The 12,864-nt window shown below is 32.4% G+C and overlaps 1 protein-coding gene across 8 annotated transcripts in view; it reads left to right on the top strand.

Annotated features, from left to right (window-relative positions):
* Positions 1-12,864, top strand: part of CHD2 (chromodomain helicase DNA binding protein 2) — a 187,260-nt gene that overhangs the window by 109,753 nt on the left and 64,643 nt on the right. For all 8 annotated transcript variants that reach the window (XR_004232431.1, XM_031955540.1, XM_031955533.1 and 5 more), the window contains 3 exons: positions 1,348-1,564; positions 6,656-6,745; positions 7,681-7,871. Coding sequence is in view for 7 of the 8 variants with exons in the window: in XM_031955540.1 (XP_031811400.1) it covers positions 1,348-1,564; positions 6,656-6,745; positions 7,681-7,871 (498 nt within the window). In the remaining variant the exon portion in view is untranslated. The remainder of the gene's footprint in view (positions 1-1,347; positions 1,565-6,655; positions 6,746-7,680; positions 7,872-12,864) is intronic.

Here is a 12,864-nt window from a genome sequence, read left to right as displayed (position 1 = left end):
TCCAGAAAGTCACTTTATATATGTCCATTTTCCTACTTTTTACTGACAGGCATACTGAAGAGAAAGGAAATCATGTAAAATAAAATAAAAATCTTCCTAAAAATTAATTATTTTGGGGGAGATTTAACTCGAATTAACTCAAATATGGATTTTATAAAAATAACTAAAACTAATAATAAACACATAACTAGATATTATGGAGACCTTCTTTTCTCATTTTCTTTACCTTCCCTCCCTAACCAAACTATGAAATGAGATATTATTTGTCAGCTATTTGTTAGTTATTTTTCTCTTTTTCTTACTCATTTTATAGAACTTGAGGTTTTATGTTTAACTATTTTTACTAATTGAATATTAGCCTTCTTGTTTCACATTTTAGAATAGGTTAACTTTAAGACTTTTCTGTTTTTTAATTTGCTGTTTGCTTATGAACTTTGATGGATTTTTCTTTCCTTCTTTCAGGACAGTGCCCAAACATTATGTCACTTCACTCTCAGAATTCCAGTTATTTAAGAATTTATATATAGCATATCAGTTTAAAGAGTAAATATCAGATTTATGCATACATATGGATAGTAATCTTTATCCCTTTATGATTTAACTCTAACCATAAATTTCCATCATTGTCACTTCCCATTTTAGGAAAAGCTTCAGGTCAAAGCTATAGTAAAGAAAATCTCAAAGAAATTTGACTTAAATTTAATATGTACATGTGTGTGTATACATATAGATGTGTATTTAGATACATGTATGTGTATTTTTACACACACATAATCTGAGTGTACACATTTACATGTATGTCTGGATATTTGTGTATACATATGTATGTTTGTATACAGGCATATACACACATACATCTTTTTTTTGATGAATAGAATTTTAAGGTGGCATCTGTGTTTATTCATCATACATTTGAACAACTACTATATTGCTAGACACTGAGGCAGTGTAAATGATTTTTATTTCAAAATTATTAGAAAAAGAATTATTTTCCCCTAACTACTAGCGCTTTCCCCTTTGATATTACTTTCCATATTCTCTCCATATCTTGTATGTATCTAGTTATTTTTGTATTTGTTTCCCTCATGAGAATGTGAGCTCTTTGAGGACAAGGATCATTTATGTCTTTTTTTGTGTCCCCAGTCTTAGCCCATTGCTTTACACAGAGTGATTATTTTACTTTATACTGAGGAAATTAAGATGTGCAACTGTAAACTCTACTCATTCATTGACTCATTGGCATGACTCATCAGTAGAAATGGTATTTTTATATTTTTTTGATTCTCGTTAAATTGATTGGATGAGTTATGATTCCTTTTTTTTTTTTTTATTTTTTTTATCTTTCAGGAGTAACAGTGTGATTCTTGCTGATGAAATGGGCCTAGGAAAAACCATCCAGACCATATCATTTCTGTCCTATTTGTTCCATCAACACCAGCTGTACGGCCCCTTTCTTGTGGTGGTGCCTTTATCTACTCTCACTTCATGGCAGAGGGAATTTGAAATATGGGCACCAGAGATTAATGTAGTAGTTTACATAGGAGACCTGATGAGCAGAAATACGGTGTGTAAACAAAAAAGAGAAATGAGATATAGTGTTCACCATTCAAGTTTTGTAGAAATTCCTTTTAAAGTTGTTGATACTTTTGAAAAGTCTTGTTAACCGTATTGGTTTTATGTATAACAATAGCACAATAAAAACATAAATTTTAAAAACATATTTATTCAATTTAAAGAAAAAGAGTTGTAACATGTTCGCTAGAAACATCTATTAGTCATTATTCCCAATAGATGTAAAGTAACGATGTAAATATTGTTCTTTTAAATGGCGGCTCCTTTTTGAAATGTTTTTATCTCTCTGCCTTATAAGTCATAAACATCATTTAGGATCACTTCATTCCAAGAGTCCTTCATTAAATTTATTTTAAAATTATGAAATAGTTAAAAATCTCATAGGTAGTTCAGGTTATCTTTTTAGGTGGAAACATAAGAAAATAGTTATAGGCACAAGAGTTTATCAGAGCTTTTAAACGCTAGGGTTTCTATGCTTAGAGCCAATATGAGTAAGCTATATTTGAAATAAAAGGGATCTTTTCATACATGATAAATTTGTCTACATATTGTCCTCTTCCCTTACCCCAGTAGTATGAATGTAAGTCTGAGAGCACAGAAGGACAGTTTTTAGTTTTGTATTTGTATCTTTAGTAGTTAGCCTAGCACAATTCCTCACACATAGTAGGCATTTTAATAAATAATTTTTGGATTGGATAATAAGATTTATTAATTTGGACATCATAATAAACTAATGATTAGTGAAGGGGTAGCATTAGGGAAAAGAAATTTTTGTCATCAACTATTCCACAGATTGACTATGTGATATTGGACAAATTAGTTTATTTTCCTTTGGATTTAGTTTCCTCGTCTTCAAAAAGAGAATGTTGGATGAAAAAATAATTTTGTTTTTTAATAGTTTGGGAATTAATACAGGAATCATAGTTGAAGTTTGATTTGCTTCCTTTTCCTCTCCCCCCCCCCTAAATTAATGGTATAAACACTAGTGCACAGATCGTATTTAAAAATGAGAAATTGTTTTCACCATTAAGCACTTGATACTCAAACACTACCACTAGATGATATCAGGTAAAACTAAAGGTTTTAACCTGAGGTTAGTCTTGAAGGAAATTGAGGATTTTGAAATGAAAGTGAGGAGGGAATGTATTTCAGGCATGGGGGACAGCCAGTACCAAGGCACAAAAATGGGAAACAGAGTGTAATGTATAAAAGATATTAGTTTGATCTGTGAGGAGGTTATAAATATTTGATATGTGAATTTAAATCATTCTTTACTTTTTCATTAAAACAAGGCACCTATTTCTACCAGGTATTATCTTTGTATTCTAGTTTTATTAAAGTATCATGATATCTGCATGTAGAAATCCACAGAAAACGAAGTTCAAGTAAAATGAAGCGAAACAAAACCTAATACCCAAAAGCAATCTTCATAAATGATAGAAATCTCTTTTGGCTTGCCATATAATTCAGTTAAATTATTCCTATCTAAGCTGCTCATGTGATTTGCTTAGCAAACATTTTATTAAGGTTTTTTTTTTTTTTTTTTTAATAAAGTTGTACTTTGCTGCCATGTTGTGTTATAGGCATGGCTAGGTTTTCTTAGGTCATATTGGTGACATAGTAAGATTGGAAGGTTTAACCAAACTGGAAAACTAAGTAATTTAGTATGGACTTGACAACATATTGATTATCTTTTTTTCTAAGGATCAGCTTAGTTTGGAGAGTCATATTAGTTTAAGTTTAGAGTTTAGTTTCTTGGCTGTAGCAAAACTTGTAGACTTTCTAACTTGGGGTTTAGGAACAGTTTTTAAAATTTGTTGATAATTGTATTTTAAAATAATTTGTTTTTCTTGTAATCCTGTGTGTGTAGTTTTATATATTTAAAAACATTACCTTGAGAAGGGGTCCATAGTTTTCACCTCACTACCAAGGTGGAAGGGATTTAATAGACTTCGCCAGTCTGCCAAGATTCTGTTACACAAAAAATTCTTAAAAAATTCTGAATTGCAGAGAAGTTCAGTGTATTGAGAGAGACCATACTAATGAAGTCACAAGTCTTTGTGATACTAAATATGTAGAAGAAAAATTCATGCAATATCTTCCTATTCTTATGTAGTTAAAAGTAAAAAGAGTGAACTCTTAAGTAAAATGATTAAATTATCAAAGAATGTGTGTGTGTGTGTGTGTGTGTGTGTGTGTGTGTGTGTGTGTGTATGGGGGCACTTTCAGCTTCCCTTTCTCCTCTGTGCCAGTTCTCTCATCAAAATAAGAAAGCCTCTGCCTGACATTAGCCAGTTTTATTTATTTTATTCTTTGAGATGAATTAGTTCTGAAGATTCAGCGTGGTATGGTGAATAGAGAACAAGAGTCAGGAACACATGGGTTTAAGTCCTTTCTCTTATACATAGTAGCTTTATATAGTCACTTGGTATATCAGGGTACCCTCAAAGACTGAATTGAAAAAAAAGCACAGATCTCTAATGGTAGATAGAGTGAAAACTCAGGTCTGAACAAAAAAATTTTTTTCTTGATGTATTTCCTCCCATCATTGACATAACTTTGGTTCAATGGCTACCTCTTTGGGCCTTTACTATAACAACAAAAATAACTTTTTAAAAAAGCTAGCATTTACACGGTGCTTTAAGGCTTTGTAAAATGCTTTACAAATAGTACTTCATTTGATTTTCACAACAATCCTTGGAGGTAAATATTGTAATTATCCCCATTTTCTAGATGAGAAAATGATCCCCGTGGAGGCAACGTAACCTGCCCTGAATCCTATAACAGAAATTGTCTAAGACAGGATTTAGACTCAGGCCTTTCTGATTACAGGTTTGGCATTATAGCTACTACATCTCCTGACTGCTATACTACATAAAGAGGGTGGGATTTTTATGATTTTGAAGTTTTCTTCCAGCTCTGAATCTTGTAATATGAGAAATTTTTTTTTTTTTTTTTTTTTTTTTTTTTTTATCTCTGGTAGCCATTCCCTGTATTTTTATTCCCAGCACTTAGTACAGTGCCTGATACATATTAAGTGCAAAAATACTTTTCATTCGTTCAAGTAACAGTTAAGTTTCTGAAATTGTAACTCCTTTTTCAAAATGTTATATAATCCATATTTTCCCCTACATCCAAAATATTGAGATTTAATTTAATTGTGCTGAATAAAAGTATTGCCTTTGCAAAATTTGCTCATGGGAAGAGGAGCTCATTATTAAGAGACCATGTTAATACCTTTGGTAGGTTGATCTCCTTTGAATACACACACTTATGCATGTACACACACACACACACACTCTCACTCACAGAAAATGAAATTATAATCCTAACACTTTAATCCATGTATATTTCCACTACCTTCATTTATTTAGTATTCATAAAACTAGTCTTGAAATAGAATCTGTAGACAAAAAGCATTTCAAAAATATACTTTATATGTATGTTATATATAGTGCTAGCTACCAGGGATACAAAGACAAAATGAAGCAGTCCTTACCCTGAAAGATTTTTGTCATTCCATTAGGAAAAATAGTATACATATTTTTAAACAGAAACAAAATAGTTGCAAGTTGATTTTGTCGGGGGAAAACACAGGAGTGTGGGGATGGGGGGAATCAAGAAAGACCTGAAGCAGAAAGGCTGCCCTTCAGCTGAATATTGAGCTTCTTAAGAGAGAAGGAGAAGGGAGTACATTCCAGTTGGGGGATTAGCCAGCATAAAAGTTCAGAGATGGGAGATGGGAGATGGGAGTGTTATAGCATTTAACAAGGTCAACTTGACTAAGTTAGAGGAAATATAAAGGGTAGGAATGGGTAATATGCTTTGAAGGTAGGCTGGAGTCAAATTGTGAGGTGCTTGAAATGTCAGGGAGCCACTAGAGGGATTGAGAAGTGATCTAGACCTGAGGCAGATCTATGTCGAAGATGGATCAGAATGGGTAAAGATAATTCCAAAAAGTAGTCTAGACAAAAGGAAATACAGACTTGGACCATGGTCATAGCTGTGTGCTTAGAGAGGAGAGATGAATACAACAGGTATTATGGAGACACTGAACAGGATATGGCAACTGATTGATTGTGGTTAGTGAGAGTGAGATAATAAGAATGACATCAAGATTGAATACTTGTATGATAGTGATACCATTGAGTTTTTTTGGGACATGTTAGGTTTGAAATGCTTGGGGGTACTGGTAGTTCAAAATAGGCAATTGATGAAAAAAATTAAATAGAACTAGAACTTAGGAAAGAGACTAGAGCTGAATATATAAATCTAGAAATCATCTTCATGAAGTTAATAATATAAACCATAAGACTTGATGAGTTTACAAAATGATAATGTAGAGACAATAGCAGGGGCCTAAGATATGGAGTCTTAGGAATACCCACAGACAAGGGCATAGTATATTCTAACAAAAGAGTCTGAGAAGTAGTTTGGTAAGAAAATCTTAAGATCATAGAATTAGAATTAGAGATCTTGAAGATCATCTGATCAACCCCTTTGTTGAAAGAGTAATGTAAGAAAATGCCAGAGCATTGGGTGGTCAATAGAATCAAGTTATGTAGAGGTCAAAAAATTGAGATTTGAGACAAGTCCCTCGATTTGGCAATTGAGTTATTGGTAACTTTAAAGAAGAAACTTTGGTTAAGTAATGAATGAGTTTTAAAAGTACAGCTTCTTAGGCTGTTAGAGTTGTTCCCTTTCGTGGTGTTGGAAGGAATAGGCTAGTAGTAGGCTCACTATCCCGGAGATGATAGTGTTACTATTTGTAGAATTTCTTGGGCATAAAATTCTTGAGTGTCCACTTTGTGGGGTTAGTAATTGTCTTACCTGCCTTATTTATGCTGTTTGCTCCCATTCTCTTGGGGTACTTCATTGCATTATGAAGTTGGAAATAAGAATTGGAGAAGTAAATGAGAGAAGTACAGGCTATGGTTATGGCTTTTGTTTTTTTTTTCCCCTAGAGATTTGACTTAGAAATGAAGGGAGAGATAAAGGAGAACAGCAAGAGCCAAATGTTCTGGTTTTTGGATGATATAAAGTTGAGTAATATTTGGATTTCCAGTATTGATTTCTTTTATAGATACGGGAATATGAATGGATCCATTCTCAAACCAAGAGGCTAAAATTTAATGCACTCATAACAACATATGAGATCCTCCTAAAAGATAAGGTATGTATATTTAAATTTTTGAATTTTTGTCCAAGTTGTAGGGGTCTGTGTTTTTCAATTTTTGTTATAACAGTTAATTCTGGATTTTGACCTTTGTGGGGGGAAAAAAGAATATTTTGGGAACCTTGGTAGGGAAGAAACCAAATGCTAGAAGGAACACTTAGAGATAACCTAATCCAATTCCCTCACATTTTACAGAAGAGGAAACCTGAACTTACAGAAGTGAAGAGATTTTCATGGGCTAACAATAGTCAGTGATAGATATAGGACTAAAGTCTGGCATTCCTGTTCCTGGTCTAGTAGATGGTGGTTGTTGTTTTAATTATTCATTGTATTATTTTCTAAAGGAGAATTTTTTTTTTTTTTTGCTCTCTACAGGAAAATAAGTTTCACATAAAATTAAGATTGTAAAACTTGTCAAACCTTTTGAAGATAATCTTTATAAGAACTAGACTACTCCTTACAAAGATAGCCATTTTTAGTTCTAGGCAGATTATATTAGAGCCAAGGGAAGAGTTTTTAGGCTGATAAAATCTGTAGTTTCTGAGTATTCTTCAAATCCCAATGTTGTGTTGGAGCCTAGTCAAGAGGAGGATGGTATGTAAGAAAAAGAAGAGTACAAATCATTTTTGCTCCAAACCTCCTTTTTTATTTGATCTTGGGGATCTTGGGGATTTTATTTGAACTGGGGATATGCAACTTTATTTGGTAAAGGCGGCTTACTTTCATAATTTTTTTGGGATTGTAGTTTATTTTTGACTAGTGCATGCCCCAGTCTAAGCAACTAAGACCACAAGTGATCTTTTGCATATCTAAGACAATATGGAATATTTTCCATACTTACATTTGTAATGATGTTTGCATGGAGATAATTAACACTTGAAACCACTTGCCCATCTGACTTGGTGGCTCGTTTTGTTTTGTTTTTACTTTAGACTGTGCTGGGCAGTATTAACTGGGCCTTTCTGGGAGTGGATGAAGCCCATCGGTTGAAGAATGATGACTCTTTATTGTATAAAACTCTGATTGATTTCAAGTCCAACCATAGGCTCCTGATTACTGGGACCCCTCTTCAGAATTCCCTCAAAGAGCTCTGGTCCTTGCTGCACTTTATTATGCCAGAGAAGTAAGCTCTTTCCTGTGTACTTCAAAAGATGCTAGAATGTTTGAAATGGCAAATGATATTAAATCTTTTATCACTCATCCAGGAAAATAAATGGCATGGTTTGTGGAAAGTAGAGGTTGTAGCATGATTTTTAGTAAAATAAATATGGAAACAATAGTATCAAATCATTTTGGGATAAAAAAAGTCGGAGGTCAGAGTTCGTGGAAGTCACATATTGTGTCTGCCAGAAATTTTAAACTTATTATTTTGTAAAGGCAAAAAATTATGAAGTATGGCAAATAATAGTGAAGTAGCACATTGGTCTGTCTCTGAAGTACTACCATATATAGTCTAATTGAAAAGTGCTGAAAAATTATTCAGAATAGATGAAATTTTGAAACATACTTTTATATTGAATTCAGATACAATAACCTCAGAAAGGCAAAGTAGTATTTACCAAGATGCCTCTGCTGAAAGTATCTTTATATATGTAACATGCTTACTCTGTGATGCAGGTCCATAAAATTATTTGGCTAGGGTCTGCAATTGCATTTGAAGACAATTCAGTCTTTTGCTCTGATGCTGTTAAATGTCTACCACGTTTCATCTGGAGGTGACTGTTTTATGATAATAAATGGTTTTCTAATGTATTCTATTTTTCATCCAGACCAAAGTAATGTCATTTTAATAAGTCTGAGACTTTTAATTGTTTTCCTCTTCTCCAATCTCCCTGATTGTTCAGTAATGTTGATAATTTGCATTGAATTAGCCCTGATTTTCCTTTGTGAATTCTTGGATGTGTGAAAGAGATAATTGACAGCAACTGTTCTTTTCTCTTTGAAAAGTTAATATGCCTATGTGAGAATTATTAATCTAATGCAAATAATACTTGTAGCCAATCTTTTCATCTATATTTTTTGTGTGCTAATATGTGTGTATAGCTACATATATAAACTTACTTATGCATATATATACATATATATATGTATATATATACATATATATACTTTCACATACATAAACATAAACAAGCATGAAGTAAAACTTTATTTTTTGTGAAGCAATTGGGGTTAAGTGACTTGACCAGGTCACATGGCTAGTAAGTGTTAAGTGTTTGAGTCTGGATTTGAATTCATGTTCGTAAGTGTTAAGTGTCTGAGTCTGGATTTGAATTCATGTCCTTCTGACTCCAGGGCCAATACTGTATCCACTGCACCATCTAGCTGCCTCAGAAGTAAAACAAAACAAAACTATTATTTAATGAATTAGGATATAGTTTTATTTTCTTTGTAAAGTTGTTAAAAGTGAATGAACAAACATTCTCTGAAATATTTTGTGAGCCATATTGGAAATAGGATATTTGTTAAAATGATAAGGGTCTCCTAGAGGATCAAAGGTTCTGAACTCAAAATACATAGATATAAGACAAGTAGTCACTTTTTTTAGTTGGGGGGCCTTGAGGCATTTAGAGTTAAGTGATTTGCCCAGGGTCATAGAGCTAGAAAATGTTGTGTCTGAAGCTGGATTTGAACTCGGGTACTCCTGACTTCATAGTGGGTGCTCTATCTACTGTGCCATTTTGCTGCCCCCAGATAGTTACTTTGAAAGCTCTTGCAATCTGTGTGAAGGAAAAGGTCTTTTTTTTTCCTTCTCTATAGTATTTTATTTTTCCGAATACATATAAAGATAGTTTTCAACATTCATTTTTGTTAGCTTTTGTGTTCCAAATTTTTTTCCCTCTCTCTTACCTTCCCCTTCCCCAAGATAACAAGCAATATGATATACCTTAAAACAGGTACAATCATTTAAAACATATTTCCTTATTGGTCATGTTGTGTTAAAAAAAAAAAAATCACGCAAAAAGGGAAAATACCATGAGAAATAAAAAGCAAAAAATCAAAGATGAAAATAATCTTCGATCCACCTTCAGGCTTCATAGTCCTCTCTCTCTGGATGCAGATGACATTTTTCTACTCTAAGTCTATTGGAATGGAGCCAAGTCTATCACTGTTGATCATTGCATTATCTTGCTGTTACTGTGTATAGTGTTCTCTTGGTTTTGCTCACTTCATTCAGCATTAATTCATTTAAGTCTCTCCAGACTTTTCTGAAATCAGCCTGCTCATCATTTCTTACAGATTAGTATTCCATTACATTCATATACATATTTTATTCAACCACATTCAACCATTCCCCAACACTCGATTTCCAATTCCTAGCACTTACAAAAAGAGCTGCAACAAACATCTTTGTGCATGTGAATCCTTTTCCCTCCTTTATGATTTCCTTGGGATACAGACCCAGTAATGGCACTGCTGCATGAAAAAGACCATGCACAGTTTTATAGGCCTTTGGGCATAGTACCAAATTGCTCTCCAAAATGGTTGAATCATTTCACAACTCCACCAGCAATGCATTTTTTAAATATTTAAAAAATAAATAAAAAATGCCTGGGAGCATTTTTAACTGACCTTATTCTATATTTCCCATAAAAGTTGTTTTTTGAGAGTAGTTTTTCTTCTTTTGTTTGTAGATCAACTTTTTTCAGTCTTTTGTTAATGTTTTTTATACATGTCTGATTACAGTATCCATCTTTAGTTGTCTCCACATTGATTCTGAAACAATCTCTGAGGTGCTGACAGAAATAGTAGAAATGGCATTTTGTAAAGAGAATAAAGTTGGAAAAAGTGGCTTGCTTGGATTGAGTATAGATGAAGGAAAATTATATTGGAAGTGATGTTATTGTGAGGGCATTTAGGGACCTATATGAAAGGTATCCAAAGGAGAGAGAGAGAGAAAAAAAAGTAGGGAGAAAGTCTCAGATTTTAATGTTAGCAAAAACAAACAAAAAAAGGTGTCAACATACTAACCTATATAGCTGTTTTTCCATCTCATAATGATAGCTATGGTTTACATATATATAGTGTTTTTAAAGTTTGCAAAATGCTTTACAAAAAATATCTTATTTGATCCTCACAACAACCTGAGAGGTAGGTTCTATTATTTTCATTTTGTAGATGAGGAAATTGAAACAGATAAAATTATGACATATCCAGGTTCATATGGCTAATGAAACCAGATTTGAATTCTGGTCTTCCTGAATTCAGGTCCAGTACTCCATTGTATTACTTAATTGCTTCTGATCTTTAAATTCTACCTTTATCTTTATTTTCTTGTGTACTTAATTTATTAAAAATAGTTTTGTTTCTTTTTCAACCCTTTAAATCATTCTTTTAAAAGAGTAATCTTTATTTAAAAGAATAATCTTTAGATTTAAGTGTTCTTTCCTTTGTACTTGTATTTAATCATCTTTCTTGTTTTTTCTGTTTGGAGTGTTTATAAGCTAAATATTCTGTTCATGTCTTTTTTTTTGGGGGGGTAGGGATATTTCTAATGTCCCATTTTAATTGAACTTCTGTCTTTTTTTCATTGATTATGTTTACCTTATTTTTTTTTTTTTGTTTGTCACTTTGGATTGCATCTTGAACTCTTACATTGAAGAATATGATTATTTGAATTAGAAGTTGCTAGTGAGTACTGACGAATGCTGTTATTTGATTATTATTTCTCTTACATTTGAAGGTCTTTATTGTGGCTGGCTGTTTGTAGTATATGTTGTTTGGTATGGCAATTATTAAATTTAACTGTTTGTCAAAACTGGAAGTATGGTTTTTTTTTTTTTTTCTGGTGGCAATTTGTGTATTGTTTTGATTGGAGCTTTATTTTCTGTATTTAGAAGTTCTGGATAGTTTTCTTGAATTATTTCTTTTATTTTAGTGTTCACATTTTAAATTTATTGTAGTCTTCTGGGAAACCTATGATTTTTAAGTTATCTTTGAGCTTCTTGCCTTCCAGATCAATTGCTTTTGCTCTGTATAGAGCCAATATATTCTTTTAGCATTGTCATGTTTTGCTTCTCTTTTTCTAGATAGTCCTTCACTTCAGTATATTTATATTCTGAATCCATTGCTTTCTGTTTCCTTCTTTGGAGAGATTTGTCAACATGGATTTTAAGTTTTTCTTTGTTAATTATTTTTGCTGGTCAGACCATAAGTTCTCACATTTTGTCTGTTCAGACTTAGTCTTTTTATGACTTTTTAAAAAATTTCTCCTTTGAACCATTTTGGAACACCATCTTGTTGTTCCATGCTTTTGGGGTTTCCAGAGGATTTTGAGATTAGTTTCTCATTAGTAGGTTCAGTTTCCTTTATCTTATAATATTTTATTGTAGTTTATAATCTTTTTAATGTTTTAATATTCATTCTCTCATTTATCTGCTCATATTCTAGATTTTAAATTGAATTTTCTTCCTTTTGAAATTTTGTTGGTGTCAGTCATTTTACTTACATTCTTTATTACTTTCTAATTTCTTCTTTTGATAGTGGGTGTACTTGGTATTGGAATGTAATGCTGTCTCATCTTCTACATTTGAAGGAATTTACTTTTAAAGCAGGATTTGGCAAATGTAGTAAAGCAATGATCCACATCTTTACCATCTCACAAGTGACTGAACAATGTAGAGATATAAATCCTATATTGTACTTCGTATGTTGATAATGAAAAATATTTGATTTTTTAGAACAAAACACTGCCTTATTGGCTCTTTTACAGCAAAGTATCTTCCACCCACATATCAGGATCATTTAAGATTTCTTGAGAGTTAACAGTATAAATGACTGTTTAATAACTGATAATAAACATCAAGTGAAGTATAAAGTAGGGAGATGTATTTGTACCAAAGCATGCATGACTGTGATGGGAAAGGTCTAGTGCAAAGTCAGTCAATCACTAAGCATACATTAAGTGCCTATCATGTGATTGCAGTAGACATGTAGTGAATGAAACAATTCTTACTGATCTGTAGTTTACATTCTATTTGAAGAGACTATAAGGAAATAAAATTATATGGTGAATAAAACCAAGTAAATGTAAAGTATCTAAATAAAGAATAATTTGAAAGGAAGGTTACACACATTTGAAGAGCTCAGGAAAGTTTTAGCTTGAGCTTTAGTTT

This window comes from Sarcophilus harrisii, chromosome 2, assembly GCF_902635505.1.
Source record: "Sarcophilus harrisii chromosome 2, mSarHar1.11, whole genome shotgun sequence".
NCBI classification, from domain to species: Eukaryota; Metazoa; Chordata; class Mammalia; order Dasyuromorphia; family Dasyuridae; genus Sarcophilus; species Sarcophilus harrisii.
This window is presented reverse-complemented; position numbering and strand designations above follow the sequence as displayed.